The sequence below is a fragment of the Cimex lectularius genome, unplaced genomic scaffold (assembly GCF_000648675.2).
Source record: "Cimex lectularius strain Harlan isolate CLEC.00 unplaced genomic scaffold, Clec_2.1 scaffold193, whole genome shotgun sequence".
NCBI classification, from domain to species: domain Eukaryota; kingdom Metazoa; phylum Arthropoda; class Insecta; order Hemiptera; family Cimicidae; genus Cimex; species Cimex lectularius.
Genome location: NW_019392759.1, coordinates 69640 through 88131, shown reverse-complemented (window position 1 = coordinate 88131; position 18492 = coordinate 69640). Strand labels below are relative to the sequence as shown.

Below are 18492 nucleotides of genomic sequence, written 5' to 3'. Positions count from 1 at the left end.
ATTCAGTCGGTACTGACACGGCACTATCCCCACCGATTTTCAGGGCTATAACTAAAACAAAGTATGGCTTAAATGATGCGAAATGTCCGATTAGTGATGGCATGGGACGTTCCTTACAAAAAAAGTATTTTATGTTGCGCCAAGCGGCCAAATTATTCAAAGGTTGGTGGTTGACAAAGAAGCATTTAAAAATGCCATTTATGACATTTTGGAGGATGCCAGACAATGTGGGCGTCGGTGGTATCACCCGAAATGGAGCATTTTTCCCTTACCGCCTGAGAAGGATAATTTATCATGCAAGATTTACTGTTTTGCGATTTAGAGACCTACAGTGACATACCGATTAATTGTGACACTAAATTTTGAAAACAATCATTGACACGTTGTTTGATCACTGCTGGCAATCGTGTTGATATTCAAGACGTCATGTTTTCTAAGTTCTTAATTTTTAAGGATCAAAACTCAAAAGTTTAAAGCTCATTGAACTTTTGAAAATATTTTAAGTAAATTGAGATAACTTCTTTTTTCAACTTCATATATCGATTCGATGTGAGGTGAAAGCGTAAACGGAAAATCCGCGGGGTTGACGTGTCGAAAATACTGATTTTCTGGCTCCCATATTCGGCTAACAATCCGATATGAACAAAAGTGTATTACTTCTTTCCTTCTTTTTCACTCACCCCGTTCAAACAATAAGTTAATAAACAAACATTGGATTTCGGTTAACTTGCCACAATTAAAAAAACAAACTTTTCTACAACCGTTTTAATCCGAGAATCATCTGAAAAAGAGTACTAGGGTGAACTGAAGAACTACAGACCTAATGTCGGCCTGTGGCAAAATTTGGCCAAATGATATTTAATATTTCATCGGCTTGCGTTATTCGAGAATTGCGTTTTTAGGACAGTAATTGTTATGCTGTATTTCTTCGTAATTCTTTTCCAGGGTATGCAATTTTTCAGCGGCGCCGAAAAAATCACGCTCTTCCATTCCTTCATCCATGTACCTGAAAACAATAACATGCTAAGTGTTAGTGCGGTTTACATATATGTTAAAAGGAGAAGAAAGAGAATAAGGCAGATAGATAGATAGGCAACAAAAAGAAACACCAGCTGGTGCTCTCATTCCGAATTGTCTGCAAACTTAAAAACACATCAATGGCTAATTAAACACTAAAAGTTCTATAATAATGATTGATAGTCAAAACTCATTGGGCAAGATTGAAAACTACAAGGAAAGAAGCTCGATGGCCTCGGCTATCAGAAGAATAACAGACATAATGAGTGAAAATTAATGAGGAAAAGCATACAAGAAGTATAAGCTAGGATCAAGGGTATTGAAGAAGCAAATTCAATGGCAAAAAATCTAATCAAGGCAGAATTGCTAATCACCGCACTAAAATCCTGTGTGACAACAATGGCAGAGAAGAAGAGTGTGAGTGTCAGAAAAGGTGGATAACAACATTCCAAATGCACAATGAAATATGAATTTATCAATGCGACACTATTACAGACAGCTGACATGCTGAGCAGTCATGGAGGAATTGGAAAAGAATATTTACAAATACAGCATCATTCCAGGTGCAACATGCAATCATTTAGGAGAACCACCACTGACATTATGGGAGCAAATCCATACAAGGATTTGTACAATGAATGATTTACTGTTCCTCAGTTTTAGAAATTGGTTGACTTGAAGTGGGATGAAAGAGCACACTTCTAAGTTTGTGGAGAGACTAGGAAAAGGAGGTTAAACAAAATAATGTCAAATTATTATTTTTTCAGATCAAACAACTACAATTATTCAAATTCTAATAGAATATTGATTTTCTTTGTAAATAAAATCATATTTGAGAGGTCTTTGGTGACTGAGTGGTTATGGCATCTGACTAGTATAAACCACACTACGACTGTAGTAGTAGTACTGAAAATTTGTCTTCTAGTGTGAGTTGAGAGTGAATATACTTATTAGCGTGAATGCATCTGAGTAGTATAAACCACACTAGCGGTTCTGGGTTTGAATGCCAGCACAGCCCAGGGATTTTTAATAGGAAATAATATGTAAAAGGTATTGTAAAGTGGCTCGACTTCACTGACCTCATCGACTACACTCAAAAGAGGTTTGTTTTTACACATTACACAAAGTAATTTACTTTACTTTTGGTAGCAGAGAAGCTCTCAGGTTTCAAGAGTACTGTCCATTGGTGGTCCTTGGTGGATTTGACTTGTAGAAGAGAGGGTTGTCTTGTTGTAGGTAGTACTGAAAATTTGTCTTCTAGTGTGAGCTGAGAGTGAATATATTTATTAGCGCGAATGCGTCTGTCTAGTATAAACCACACTAGTGGTTCTGGGTTTGAATGCCAGCACAGCCCAGGGATTTTTAATAGGAAATAATATGTAAAAGATATTGTAAAGTGGTTCGACTTCACTGACCTCATCGACTACACTCAAAAAAGGTTTGTTTTTACACATTACACAAATTAATTTACTTTACTTTTGGTAGCAGAGAAGCTCTCAGATTTCAAGAGTACTGTCCATTGGTGGTCCTTGGTGGATTTGACTTGTAGAAGAGAGGGTTGTCTTGTTGTAGGTAGTACTGAAAGTTTGTCTTCTAGTGTGAGTTGAGAGTGAATGTATTTATTAGCGTGAATGCATAATGTAAGAGGGTGAAATATTGAGTACACCAATGATTAGTTATTATATAATTGGTGTAAAGGGTGATGGAGAAATATCAAGTACTACATCATCTTAACTGAGTGAATAGTATGTAAATAAGAAAGGGTGTATTCAAGACTGAGGGAGAGATTGAATGGCTGGTAGTCCACGGAGCCCGTTGTTGGTCGGTATGGCCCCAGATTGACAAAACTTGGGGGGGGGGGGCAGATTCTTGAGGCCTGCTGGTGATTAAGTAAATTGCAAATCACAAAAGCTGATTTTGAAGCTGATGAATTGCGAGAAGTGATGGCTCAACTCTGCATGTACATACATGTGCATATTTGTGCTTATCATCAGTTTACTTACAAATGGAAAAATGCTTTCTTCTTAATCAGTTTCTCGTATTTTCTCCTTAGACCCCTGAACACTTTTGACAGCTCAGTGGTGTTTGTGAGCATGCACAATTGCCTTTTTGTTATAGCAAGTTCAGTTTTGGGGTATATATGAGTAGGTCTGGGATTAAAGCCAGCCTATAACATTTTTACATTAAAAAATGAATGTGGAAGTGTAAGATAAAAAAGTGTTTACTTTGAAAATAGATTGACACCAGTCTACAAACTTTATTTGATTGCTGCTTCTAAGTTTAGTCAAAACTTTATTGGCGTCTACAGTTCTGACATTACCACTGAAAAGTCAAAATTGGGTGTTTACATTCAAATTATTAAATAAATTACTAATACATATATATATATGTGGAACAGTAAGTTAATATTATTAATAACATAACAAATATAAGAAATGAGCAGTATATAAAAATTTGACTATTGAACAAATAATGAGTTTTGTACGTAGTGTGTTAACTTCTATCACAAAAATGGAATTGACAAAATTTGATTTTTACCTACCTAAACATTAAACTGGAAGCTAAAAACTCCCCGTTTTTAAGTCGACAATTCAAAAGTTGATTTTCATCCGAAAAACAAGCTTTTATCAGTTCATGTGCGGTGCATTCAGTCGGTTCACTGCTTGGAGAAATTGGTGCAAAAGAGGCCAGAGGAAAGCACAACTGAGGATGTGGTATTAAAGACCTCTGTAAAAAGTGCATCGTAATGAAAATAGGGAAATTGTATGTCTTGCTAGTAAATATCTTCTTACATGAAAATCATCTAATGTAACATTAAGAGCACTTTGGAATCTCAATGATGCAGTGATGGAAGATAGAATCCGTGCTAGGATATCATTCATGTTACTGTACGATGGATCGAGGATGTTCAACCTTTCTTTGCACCATTTGAACAAGATGTTGTTGTCGAACATGAACGCACATTTAGGTGTTTGCAATGTATCAGCTATGCTCAATACTGTGTTATAAACTGCAACAGCAGAACTTGAAGGCTAGAAAAAAATTGAAACACTCATAAACTTTAAAACATGACAATTATTAATTTTTGGATTATTGTTTACATGAGATCCTGGAAGTATAGAATACTCGTGTATTCCAATTTTATCAAAAGTTGATGTTAATTTTTCAGTCAAAAGTGATGTAAATCCAGTGCCTGTTCCTCCTCCAAGTGATCGGTAGAAAATGAACCCCTGAAGATGGTCACATTCCTCTGCCATTATCCTTATAGCCTCCATACTCTGGTCTAAAATCTTTTTTCCAGCGAAACCATGTCCTTTTGCGTAGACATGGCATGTGTACTCGTTCCCGTGTATCATTTGATCCTTTCTGAATATCGACATTTTTGGATCTTGCTTCACTTTCTCTGGAACATACCTGCTTTAAATAATATAATTTGAACGGACCCGAATCGCATCTAACTACCCAGATCATCCTGAACACAATCGATGAGCAGCGCCCTCGGCGTGAAAACGTTTGGGTTTAATTCTTCGAAGAATGTGTTGTACTCTAAAAGTTCATTGTAACAAGGGTTGTTAGGATCCATGCCGCCGTTCGAGAGGATATAATGCTCCCGTAAATACTGGTCCCAGCACGATAATCCTACATCTATTCCAGCTTTCCCAGAGTGAATTGACAAAATTTCCTTCACAAAAACAAATATTATTATACACTTGAAAAAACAAGTTAAATATTCTCTAGACATGCAGAATTGTTTACTTGGTGTATATGCAGTTTGTAAATCCAAGCTATACTATTATTGATAATTTACACTTTGGCTTTATTTATTTAATTCAAATTTTTCCTTATAAATAATTTATTAATTACATTATTAATCAAATTGTTGCTTTATAAATAAAATGTGATTATATGCTTGATGTTTCAACCCAAACATCATACTGGAAGGTCACACTGAGTCTGGTGGATCCCATTGAAAATATTTCTCTTCACTACAAAGAGCCTATGCACATGAACTTTCTTTTTATTTTTCGTAATATCCAGTCCCAGTCATGTGCTTCAGCTACAAAACCTTGCTTTTGGTCTCCCTGAGCCCAGCAATCTTTTGTGGGTAAAAAATTCATTTTCTAGCCTGTCACTACGCCATATTAGGTATGTACCTTGTTGAGGGTACTTCTTGGCCCTGAACCCTTTTGGTGGCATACCAACTGCCAAAAACTTGGATCCATCAGACAATGGATAAAAATATAATAACGTGGAAAAGTTTATCAAAGGACCATTTCAAAACCTAACAGCAGACCTACTAAATCTAGGATGTGATAGGACTAGAATAATATTTGAACTGTTAACTACACACTGCAGACCCTGGTGGCATATGAATATATTAGGAGCGGTAGAAACAGATAAACAGATATTGTCAGTGTTAGAAGTATTGACCACTTTTTCACTCACGAACACTCTGGTATGGTATGGTATGTTAGAAAAGGATACTAGGAAGCAGGGTTTGTACTCCCCAGGCACTGCAGCCTTCTGGCTTATTGTACCTTCCTAGTTCCACAGTTCAATAGACTCAATCCTTCTTCTTAGAAGTATCATGTCATTGACTGTTGCTGTTGCAATTTGATTCCCTAAGTTTTTTCCTTACGTTAGGTTAAACCTCCATTGGGCTGTTGCTTCACATTCGAAGATGATATGGGTGGCTGTTTCCTCCTCCTCATTACATAATCTGCAAATGGGGTCATCGCTGTATATACCCATGTTGTGTAGATGATTTCTCAGATGCCAGTGACCGGTTAGTAGTCCTACCACTCCTCTGAGTTTGGCCCTCTCTAATTGCAGCAGTGTTTTTGCCAGTCTTGGTGAGGGTTGTTTTATCATAAGTTTACTATGTCTAGCACTGCTAGAGTTTATGCACCTCTGCTTTTGTTTTGCTTGGATCTATTCTGCGATGGAGGATTCTATATTTATTCTTGTTATCCCAAAGAATAGGTTCAGGTCCTATGTATGGTCTTGTAGATCCTCCTCTGGCCAGTACACGAAAACTCTGGATGAAGGTATGGTCTTGAAAAAAACAATCCGGATTTCAAGCATTAAACACTCATCATCAGGTTGAAGGAGTTTCAAACACACTATCATTCATCATTTCTTTAACATTTATAAAAATGGAGGGATGTTATGCCAAGTCACAGAAGACATTTTGCATGCCCTCATGAGTTTAAAAGAAGACAAAGGAACAGTGTTGCCCCAGAAGGAGAAGAAGATATTGATGAAATGAAAATCGGAAGTTGGATAAAATGGTGTTTCAAATATGTTGAACCTTTATGTTAGACCACTAGGGAGTTAAGTCCTTAGTAATTTTTCTGGCCAGAAATTAGAAAACTAAACAAGCAGAAAAAATTATTTTTATGATATTGGATTTTCTCTTGCTGTCCTATTTCTGAAGCCTGCTTCTATTTCCTGCTATTCAAAAATATATAAAAATTAATATTATTGGAGAAGGTTATAAATAAAATTGAAAAAATTATTGGAAGCCGATAATGATGACATTGCAACCCTTAGTCCATTGTACATTAAAACATCTGAAATTTCTGAAATGATTTCACGTTTATTATGTTTTCTTCTTTCCTTTTTATTTAGTTATTTTTCCTTTTTATTTTTTGGAAGTGGCGAGGACAATGCACTCAATAACCTTTTTTTCTTTCCTAAATAAATTCTTTTCAATAATATTTCTTTTTAAGAATTCTTTTCTTCTTTTTCTTTTCTAAATAACCTTTTCTAATTTGTTCTATCTTCTAAATTGTTATTGCAATAAAAAGAATAGAAAAGAAATAAAGGTTGTTGAGTTCATTATCCTCGCCATTTTTGGATTTCATTATTTAACTGTCATTTACCATAACTGGACAAAAATAATTTATTAGTAAATATTAGTTTAATATGAAGTCTCATAAACCATAGCGAGCCAGACTTGTTGCAAATAATTTTCTAGTTCAAAACAATAAAAACTAAATTCTCAAGTTTTGTTTGAAGAAACATATGTTGGAAATTAGTTTAAAATAATTTAATGCCAAATTGAAGAAAACAAAATGGTTGTATGTCAGCAATCAATTTAAACAAAAATGCCACACAAAAATATAAAACTATTGTGACAATCTAAGGAAATGTTTAAAAATAAAGTTTTGTGGTGTTGTTGTTCTAAATCATAAATATGTATATAGTTGCATAAACTTTTGAATTTTTTAAACATATTTCACAGGAGTTTGTCAGCAGATCAAATGAAAAGTTTTAAAAATTCAAACTGAAATCATATTTATATAATTGTTTTAAACTTTTAAGCCTGTCCATTTTGTACTTTTATCTATACAATCTTACCATGGTTGCAAGGCGAAAGTTGAAGAAACTTTATTCACTAAGTTTAACCTAAAGTCACTAAGAATCTAAAATAAAATGTTTCAACTACAATAAAACAACTGATAAATTAAAAAATTATTTTGAAGTAGGTAGTTTTCAAGAAAGATGGAAAAGATTTTACTCAGGCTAGAAGAAAGACGAGCGTATGTTGATAAATTGATAATATTTTGATAATTTTAAATTTAAACAGTTTAAACATATTTAGTAAAACCAACATTCCACCTGTTTTATTTTAAATAGTGGCAATTTGTTTTAGTTTCTGTAAAAAGCCAATGCCAACTCTCAGCATCCGTAACTGAATGAATTTAATGATTTAATCTTATTATTTATGAGCCTAATTTCATATTAATTTTATAATATTTAAAAAAAATCTTAAGAATATCACGTGACCTTAAGAGTTATTGACATAAAACTAACAAGTATAAATTTACAAATTATTTATTTAAGAGTTTCGCCATCTTCAACGTGTCTTGACAGACGAACCCATTCAGAATTAGCAGACCAAACTGTTGCAGCCCACATAGATAAATCTCACAATTTAACTGGCTATGACCCGTGGAATTAATGAAAATGATTGACATTAAATTAGTTTTTAGGGCATAGATAAAAAATACAAAATTGTCTAGAATTACTGATTGATTGATTGATTTATACAAGTTCAATTAAGCATTTTGGTCTGGATATTTTGCCACGGATATTTGAGTATTTTGCCACGCCTGACAGATCATCTTACTGAGGCTAGGCTGACAAAAATGATAGGAAATGGCCAAATTACAGGTTCATCACCCCACATACCACATGTAGAAATCTCACAATTTAACTGGCTATGAATCGGTGGAATTTATGAAAATGTTTGACATTAAATTTTGGGGCGTCGGTGGTTGCAACGGTTTAGGCATTGACATGGTGCTCATTACTGTAATTTAAAGATCCTGTGGATTTACAAAAAAATTGTACATCTTGTACATCTAATATCGATTATGATCAAGATAACGATATAACTAATAAGTAAAATTACCTGCAATAAAAAATCTATATATACAGAAATTCCCCATTTTCCTCCAAAAATTCGAATGAGGGGCTAGGATGTGCTGCTGTATTAGTAGAATGACTAAAATGTCTATTTTAAATTTATTATTACATGTTTCTAGGTTGATATAATAATTTTTGTAAGAAGTATTTAATGGAATTTATGTTTTTGTAACAGTGATTGTCAGCATTGTTTGGTTTCCTATGGCATGTTTCCTCCAGGTCATGCTAGTGCTGGCTTTAGTGTTAGTGCTGTGATCATATTTGTAATATGTACTTAATATGTATAGGCTTCAAAAACAATTAATAAAAAAAAAGTTCAATTGGTATCTTCAAAAGAATTTTTTTCAGGATTTATGAGTCTCTTAAGGACAGGGCTAAGAAAATAAAAGAAAAGCAGAAAGTGGGACTTCCTCAGGGGATTTCTGATTTCAATGTCGGAGGTTACCACCAAGTCTTGGAAGATGACACCTCCGAAGAGGAGTTTGTACCAGAGACGGCCCACTTCCGTCCTGAGTACTCCGACGAACAGAAAGACATCTTCATGGAGGTACGTGGCAAGGTGGATGTGTCTATGGAAAACAGAAGGCAGGTCTGGCTGCCGAGGGATTTCTGCGAAGACTATTTCGAAGACAGGCTGTCATATTTTTCCGAAAAGGCGGCACAAATTCAAAATATAAAGACAAAATTAATGAGCCAATTCTATCTACCCCATGCGGGTAAGTACCGTGTCAGTGGGGGCCTTTTTCTAGACAGGTTCTACGAACCACATACAATGTTGGGTGTTTCGTGTCTGGCCATGACTTCTGATGTCGGATACATAGCAAGAGGTCATGGCAATGGGATCGTCAAGGTAAATAGATCTAATAAGACATTTTAAATGTTCCGAACCCAGAGTCAAATTTGTTCTCTAATCAGATTTGGAACGTAGGCGCCGATACTCAAGTAACAATGGAACCTTATGAGGATTGTTCGAGAATCACGAGGATTAAATTTATAGAACAGCCTGAAACGGCATCATTATTTGCCGTTTCAAGAGCAGGCAATATATATTATTGCAGTCAGAATGTAAAAGGATGGGAATGCGATTTATTCACTACAGGTAAATTCCGGTCTTATCAGTCTAAACGCCTTTTTTTAAATAATAATACTCCACAGAAAAGGATAATGAGATCGAAGCGCTGGATATCGGGCACAGAAATAAAAGAATCATAACTGCTGGAAGTGATGCGACAATACGTATTTACAATGTGGACACAAGAAAGGTGAAAATTTGAAATTATTTACAGCCAAAAATACAAGTATGACATAAAAGGGTACAGTAATTATCATAGATGGTTGATAAGTTTCGACCAAAATAGAGGAATGAGCTTAGCAAATGTCTTCACTAAATGTACTCATATAGGGGGCGTTGGTGGCAGCAATGGTTTAGGCGTTGACACGGCGCTCATCACTGTAAGGTAAAGGTCCCGGGTTCGAATCCAGCGGCCCTGCATTCGAACCCGACATACTTACAATTTTTTTTTCTTTTTTTCAAAAACACCGGTTCCCCGAGGTGACCTCTGAAAATATGAAATAAAATAAAATATGAAAATACGAAAAAAAGTACTCATAGTAGCACAAGGAAAAAAGAAATCTAGGTGAAAATGAATATCTATTCGAAATAATCATCTTATTTGTACCGTTTCAGATCGAAAAATCTTACGACAGCTACAAACACAGCATTATCAACCAATACTTGAAAAGTTTCAAAGCAAAATTGCTTGAAGACGAAGGCCACTATTTGAGACTGTACGCTGTCAAGTTCATGGACGAAAACAGTAATGTGTTTTTTACAGGTGGACTGGATGGAACTGTAAAGGTTTGAAATTTTTTCTATGAATATACATGAAAAATAAGCCTTAACATCAATATTGGGTTGTAAAATAAGTCCGTAGCGTTTTTGAATAATTTGATTTTATCCGTTTAGCGTCAATATTTTTTCGTCATTTTGTTTAAACACTCTGAAAATGGATTAATTAAGGTGTTCGTCAGTTTCGTGCGAGTTATCGTACGATTACAAATTTCACGTTTCTACATTGAAGTCATAAAATTTAAGGGGTTGTCGGTGGACGCAACGGCTGGGCAGGCGCATTTGATTCCAATTGTTTAATCCTTTCATCACTGATTTCCTCTTGCTTCCATTCTCTGCAACAACCATGTTAATACCCTGTTTTTAATATCTCTTAGGTTTAACTTCTGTCGCTGTATAGAATGAATATATAGCGTTATTCTGAAATAAAATCGCCGAAAACAGTTGGAACAGAACGTCCATTTTGAAAAAGAATAATTCATGCTGCAGAGTGCAACGCGATTCCAACATGCGGTCGAAATCTGTACCACTGCCACTGCGCCGCGCGTCAGTCAGCTGTGCTGTGATGCTTCGCGTCTCAATGTGCGCTGTTCCGTTCATATATCAATACTATAAAAAGGGACGCTATACCGCGTCACGTGCTTGCCAAGACATTGACACGGCGCTCATCACTGTAAGGTTAAGGTCCCGGGTTCGAATCCAGCGGCCCTGCATAATTAAAATGGTCTTTTTGTTAAACATCGGCACTCCGAAGGTTCATACAACCCGTAGTTGAAATATCCTCTGTCACCTCTGACCTCGCGGTGCACCAAAAAACGGCCCAAAATCGACAGAGTTACACCAGAGCGTAATAAAAATAAAAGGAAAGAAAAACAACTCAACACAAATGTAACTAACACCTTTATTGGCGATTCAGAAAAATAATCAACATAAAAAAGTTCTTTGTAAAAAATGGACAACCTTCGGCTTAGAGGACTTACGGAACCGTGAGAAGAAGACAAGCGGTCGCTGAGCACTTCTTGCCTTATGATTGCTTATGCCCACTTACTACTCTTATCACCAGTGTCCGGGTTTGGATCCGTGACACCTCTTAACAACAGAAAATATTGAATTAGTAATAATTTTATGGAAAAGGGACTAGCCAGCAATGGGGAGACCCAACTAGAATCTTAGGACGAGTCCGAGAAAAACTTTGTTTTAATCCCCTTAAGAGGTCCGCCAGTATGGGGTACCCTTTGGTACGCCCGGGAAGTGGAAGGGGGGGAGGTAGTTGGTTTTGAAAGTGCTTGAAACCATTAAAATAAATACTTTTTTCATTCAGGTTTGGGATTTAAGGACAGCATTGGCCGTCGAGAACCTCGTCGGACCGTTAATCTGTGGAGATACCATTGACTGCTATGTACGACAACAGTCTCATTCTTTCATACCTGCCATCTAAATGTAATTTTATTTCAGGGGAACAAGTTACTCTGCGGCCAGTGGACGTCTGAAGACAGTTTGTTGTGTTACGACATCCGTACTTTTCGTCCAATGAGAATATCTCCGACAAATCGCGTGCTCGGGAGCAGAGGGGAGTACCCGTACTGCTGCAAATTTCTCCGCGATTATGAACACACGTTTGTACGCGGTATTGACGGCGACCTTGTGATGTGTGGAGGTTGCCGGAGTTTGGAGATAATAAGCTTATCGGAAAAAGTTGTAAGTACCATTCTACCAACAGTTTGTACTACACTTTTTACTACTATTCCGCCTATTGTCGATGTACTATTTGAAATTATGAAGTTGTAGCTTAAAATGTTTACAAACATTTCGGTACACCTATCCTCGCTATATAGGAGATCACATGATCATACCCACTGATGGCGAGAAACCGAAAGCGTAACAGACCAAAATACAGACAGATTTAAATAGCGAGGATAAGCCGACCAAAGTGATCAATAACGACTAATTGATTCATCACCCCGCAATCATCACATCATCCAAAATACATCTCACATTGATATGTGATAAATGCCGATTACATCCTACGGTAGAAATAATCAATTGATCAACAGAAAATCTGTTATTTTCCAAGCAAAGATCAAGTTGTTAATGTTCTTCAGATTGTGTATAAATACATGCACTCTGTCCAATCGGATGCAAAACGGTCTAATTATTGTAGGAAGATGATGTGAGAAAACGGTTTTAAATATAACACCTAACAAAACGTTCTCATGCCAAGATGTAGGTTTCACAAGAACAAAGAAGCTAAACTTAAAACCACCCAATATAAAAGATGAATGTTTAACGTTCTCCAAAGAAACAGAGTACTTAGGTAATGACCCACTTGTAAAAGGGCCGACTAGTCAGACAGCTATAAAGGCACTAAGTGCGTATACTTTTAGCTCCAAACTAGTCTGGGTCTAAATTATCTGATAGCCCTCCAGGTTCCGGGACATGGCGTTGTAGAAGTAGACACAAAGGGCTCTTTCACCTATGGTACGGGGATAAAACTAGGCGCAGCGGAGAATGTGCTAAAGTTGGTGCTGGAAAAACTGATTTGAGAAAAACCTGACTCAAGGACTCAACAGGCAAGATTCTAGGAACAATTATAGACCTCTGCCCTCTTAACTACCATCTAAAGAAGTTGGACAAAACAGAGACAGAAACGTGCCAACTTTGTCAGGAGAAATGTGTGGTGATTAGGTGACCGTTAGTCGACGATTATGCGAAAATCGTGAGATGCGGTCTGGTGTGACGTAGGTTTCAGAAAAACATTTTCTTTATCGTGCCAACGTTCCGATCTTTGTTGAGATCATCTTCAGGGCCTGGGATTTACAAACATTGTTTACATTTAACAAATACATGTAGGATGTGGAAAAAAGTGAATTTATACAATACAAAATATATTTTTTATATTCAACCAAAGTATTTCTACTCACTCAAAGTGTTTGTCTTCTGTGTAATTGTGCCGTTCTTGCGTGTCGTGTTGAGAGTGCCAGTGAAATATTGCTGTTTTGTGTTTATATATGTTGGATTTTGAAGGGGTGGGGAAGGAAGTCGGTATATAAAAGACATTTTTGTATAAGGAGTCGGCTTCTATGAGGTGAAGAGCCGACGAAGAAAAAAAACGTTGGTAATAGTTCGGCCAGATTATCCTTTCAGGATTATATAGACGGGATAAATAGGAAAAGGAAAGCTAAATTGTTGAAAAATTAAACTATGTGAAACTAGTGTTTGTAAATGTTTGTAAATCCCAGGCCCTGAAGATGATCTCAATAAAGATCGAAACGTTGGCACGATAAAGAAAATGTTTTTCTGAAACCTACATCACACCAGACCGCATCTTACGATTTCTGAATAATAAAATTTATTATTATTTTTTAAACAAAAAACGTAATTCGCTTAAAAATCAGAAAAAATAGTAAAAAAGAGAAAAATCTATAAATTATGAAATAGTGAATTGATAATGTATAATTTTCATCGGAAAGCTAAGTAAATGAACAGCAACACGAGCGTGAAGTAAAATCGGACGGACTTGAGGTGAAGAATAAGGAGACTTAGGAGAATTTAGTCGTGATTGTAACAATATGCTATAATTTAAATCTCAGGTATATGTATCCTTTCCATATATGTATATTTATTTAATAAACCATCCATAAAAAAAAACAGACATACGATAGATTCTCAAACATACATCGAATCTAACAAAAACCATACTTAACTAAAATGAATACAAATACAAAATAAAACTCATGGTTTCAGCAAAATATTTAATTGATTTTCATTTCCCTTAACTCTACTCATTATAACTGTATAAATATTTATTAAGGCAATATTGAAATTAAAAAAACCCAATTTTTAAACTGAAATCATAAATATTTATTAGTCCTTTTGCCTTGTAGTATAGTTTTTATTATGCGGGTTTTATTTTATTTGATACGTTAATTTAACTCATTAAGATTGATTTTTAATTAGTTTAATTTTCGCTTACATCATACAGTATTATTTGAGTATGTTTCCCGTTAATCTTTACTTGATCCACATTGACAAAATAATTATCATTAACTGAATTTGTTTTAAACATTTTCTTAAATCTTGTTTTAAATTAAACATAAGCACAATTTGTTCAATATGAAACATTCTGTACATTTTGATTAAAGTCCGGGTATTTTTCACAAAGGGTGCTTACATCACCAGCCAGTCTTTGTTTATTAATGCATTTACGGATACGACGGCTGGTCGGAAATTTAAAATAAGCGTGGCAAGTTGGCATAAAGTTTACTGAATGAAATAAAAATACTATTGAAATTTAAATAAAATTTATTTGTGTGGTGATTAGTGACCGTTGTTCGATAATTATTCAGAAATTGTGAGATGCGGTCTGGTGTGATGTAGGTTTCAGAAAAACATATTCTTAAAAAAAAACTGGCTTTACACGGTAAGATCATAGTCAAAAGGGTTCCACGGTATGTCGCAATGGAGAAAAAGTTGGAATCCGGAGGAAAAACTCCTCTGTCATCTTGCTAGCTAAAGTAAAACTTTCGCAATGCTCCATTTTGATTTAGAGTTCTTGGGGAACATGTAATTTTGCTTGGCCCTGTGACCAATCATGCAGATTTCATCATGGTCGGATATTCTAGTCGTTTTATAAAATGACAACTTATGGTGGCATTTAAGCTAAAATCACCAATAATCCGCAAATGAAATCCTGTTTGATAACGAGTAATCTTGTTATTTAACGTTGCTGCTCGTGTGCATAAAAACATATAAAAAATATAGTCCAATATCCTTATTGCTTCCTATTTGTCTTTCCCTTATTGTCTTAGAAAATAATGAATCACAAATTTTTCATCTGACCGTCTCGTAAATGATAGCAAATGAAATGTAAAGATGGGTTTGGTACACATATAATGGCTTGATTTAAAAAATACCTAGTATAAGCATAAACATTTCTTTAATAACCTAGTACAATAAAAAACGGTTAGAGATGGCTTATACAAATAGCGAGAATAAGCTTTACAAATAAGAGAAATAATTAATTAATCGGTTGTTCCCAGGTGGTGTGGGCGTTGCCTGATGACGGTAACGTCGTTTCTGTCGACAACTCATTCCCTTTCATCGCACACGCTAGTTCGGCTCACCAATTCACAGTATCCACCTTTTCTCCGTCCATCCGGCTTTTCAAATCCCTTTTAGAATATGAAGAATTCGATGAAGAACTCGAGGACGTAAAGGAAGAATTCCAAGAAGAACAGGAAGAGGAAGGGATGGAGGTTGAAGCCGAACTGGAGGAAGAGGTGGCGACCTACAAATTGATGGAAGACCTCGAGGGTAAACCCGAGGACGCGACGATGGTTCTTAACGACATAATAATGAAATACGCGACAAGGGACTTCGCCACACAGGGCGATCTATTCGTGACAGTCTGGAAACTGGCGAGGAAACGGCTCCTCAGGGATTGGATCAAAAACAAGAACGACTACGAGGTCTTGAGGCAACAGGCCAACGCCCAAAAGGAAGTCCTCCATTCAAGGAAGCATCGCTGGTGTGAGAAAAATATCATACTACGCAAAACGAAGGAAGGCGAAGTCAGAATTCCGTTGAAAAAAGGAAACAAATCAGTTACATTAGAAGCAGAAGTTTTTTCGACAAAGCCAGGAGCGAGCAGCCAAAAAGATTAACGTTGCTAAGTAAATCTTTTCTGACTACTACTACTTAGACTTATATAACATAATATAATAAACATATTTAATAAGTGAGATTATGTGTGTTAGTTCTTTTTTCATTTATTTAATGTAAATATATAAAAAGTAATGAATATCGATAGTTTTTCCTTTACTTCCACCTCAACATTTCAAGTTTTTCTCTTTATTTAACCAATACTTTTTTTTTTTTAAATTTTTTATTTTATTACAATCTGCAATTATTATTTACAACATGTAATTTGCGGATACATGAACAACTATATATATGTACAACTATTTACATTGAGGGGAGAAAATAGTCAGTGCTATCCTCCCTCTTCACTTTGTTTTTTTTTTTTTCAGTTCACTCGGAAAGGAGGTCGCGGGGCCATTTCCTCTTAAGACGACTTATGGGGTTGTAGGGATGGGTTCTATCGGACAGGGCTTGGGCAAGACTATTTGGATGGTGGGAAAGTTTGTTTAACCAATACTAAAAATGAAAGAATAAGTTCTGATCGTGACGGCCAAAACCAGTTAAAACTCTGACGCTGCTTAAAAACAGGTCTTAGGTAAAACACATCATTGTTGTCAAAAACGACGTATAATAAATAGACCAACACTGAAGACGACGTGATTAGTTCAACGGACAATCGGACAGTATCTTAGGATCGAACGTACTCAGTTTATAAAAAAGATCAGTGTAAACGTTTACTATAGAATCAAAGAATACGATTAAAAAAATCCAATCTATAAAGCTGACTAGAAGATTTTTAAAATTACTATTAATTTATAACTGCATCAATTTTTTTAGGGGCGTCGGTGGTCGCAACGGTTTAGGCGTTGACACAACGTTCATCACTGTAAGGTAAAGGTCCTGGGTTCGAATCCTGCGGCCCTGCATTCGAACCCGACATACTGTTGGGTATTCAGCGACCTCGTCCGATTGTGGGAGGTAATCCTTTTCCCAAATGTGTTGCCAGATCTATTTTACGACACTTTGCCACTCAAATCACTCACCTGATTAGATGAGAGCTTCTGTATATTAAAAATCCTTAAAGATAGCGTTAATAGGCAATAGCATGCAAATAAAATGTTATCTAATAGAAATAACAAATATATTATAAGAAAAAGTTACGGCAAAGGTAAACAAAGTTAGTTTCTTATTGTAATAATAATACTATGAAATAAAATTATAGTATTAGTTTTAAATTAAAAATTAATTAAACAGAGAAATAACGGAAGAGCTCTTCAATGAATTTAGAAAAGAAAGAAAAAACTATGTTAAAATGAAGATACAAAAAAAAGTATATATATTTAAATTAAACTACAAGTTCACTTGTGAGTACTCTTGATGTATAGATGTGACGTGGCGTTGCGGTTGTGCGGGAAAGATTATGAAGTCGGGTCCACTTCTGCTGCGGTGCGGGAAGATGTCAGGCGTGCGGTCGTTGTGAATCAAGACATAGAATACAACTGATTGTATTGCGGCGGACGAATAATAATAATAATAAGCCCGTATTGTTGAACAGTACAGAACGTTGAACTATCGATTTACAATACAAAATAACTTATATAAAATTACTGCCTGAAACATCTAAATTTAAGAAACAGAGCGTATGCTGTCTTCTTGGCGGTTGAGACGCGACTGGTCCAGTTGACTGGACTTGATCAAAGAAAAGAAGGAGCGTTTCCATGGTAATGAAAAATACAAAACAATTCACCGTAGCAACGGCGACGTGTAAACACTGGTGCTCATGGCAACCGAAAGCATAACATTTGGTTCCCATAGCAACGGGAGGCGTAAACATTCGTTCCCCGTGGCAACGAGACCAAACAAACTCAACTTAAATTAAAACAAAAATAAAATTTAAATTCAGGCGTAAACACTTACAAATGGGCTTTCTTTTCAACGCCGGCACCCTGAAGGGTTGATATAACCTCTGCTGTTGCGAACCCTCTAGGGGATGGTTAGCAATTCCACTTAAAACAAAACCGCGGCCGGGGCGGATCCGGAAGTTTCTACGCTATGGGAAGCCCCAATATTCTGGGAGATAGAGTGGCCTTCTTTATCTAGGGAGTGCGCGGGAGAACAAGCTGGTGTATTTCGGCTTGTTAGCCCTTTGCGCCCGGCACACGACCCGGCGCATAATGCGTGCCCGACCATTAGGAGTGGACAAGCGGAGAGCGAGGTTGTGTTGGCCCTTCGGGGCAGAGACGTCTCTACACCAATGCTGCGGCGGTAACGCATTCCGTCGTATGCGGAATGTGCGTCAGCTCTCATCTTGAGGATCAAAACGTCCGATAAAGCCGAATAGGCCAGGTGCGGACGCTAAAGATCCTCTAGTTTTGTGACGACGAGTGTTCGGGAACCTCATTTTGCGAACCCTCATTAAAAAAATAAATACTCTTTTGTAGTAAACACAAGGATTATATGGAAAAAACCATGAGCGGCGTGTTAAGGGTGACCAAAATAAGGCAGCATCTTCGACTGCATGCAATGACCTAGGAAAATTGGCAGGGTTAAGG

At 36.3% G+C, this 18492-nt stretch overlaps 2 protein-coding genes across 3 annotated transcripts; one reads left to right on the top strand and one right to left on the bottom strand.

Moving 5' to 3' along the window:
• Window positions 1-756: 756 nt before the first annotated feature.
• LOC106669951 (tubulin alpha chain-like) lies at window positions 757-7469 on the bottom strand. Of its 2 annotated transcripts, XM_014399869.1 has the most exons (8): window positions 7381-7469; window positions 4480-4699; window positions 4119-4420; window positions 3810-4049; window positions 3560-3744; window positions 3243-3339; window positions 3021-3184; window positions 757-1006 (listed from the first exon to the last, which is right to left on the bottom strand). In XM_014399869.1, the coding sequence occupies exons 1-8, from the start codon at window positions 7381-7383 to the stop codon at window positions 880-882; spliced, it is 1338 nt and encodes a 445-aa protein (XP_014255355.1). In that variant the 5' UTR covers window positions 7384-7469; the 3' UTR covers window positions 757-879. The 2 variants fall into 2 exon arrangements, with proteins under 2 accessions (XP_014255355.1, XP_014255356.1); XM_014399870.1 differs by lacking the exon at window positions 7381-7469 and having other exon boundaries at window positions 4119-4431.
• Window positions 7404-16043, top strand: LOC106669950. Its single transcript, XM_014399867.1, has 8 exons — window positions 7404-7562; window positions 8800-9301; window positions 9367-9550; window positions 9607-9713; window positions 10139-10309; window positions 11622-11699; window positions 11756-11998; window positions 15340-16043. The coding sequence occupies exons 1-8, from the start codon at window positions 7525-7527 to the stop codon at window positions 15961-15963; spliced, it is 1947 nt and encodes a 648-aa protein (XP_014255353.1). The 5' UTR covers window positions 7404-7524; the 3' UTR covers window positions 15964-16043.
• Window positions 16044-18492: the final 2449 nt, after the last annotated feature.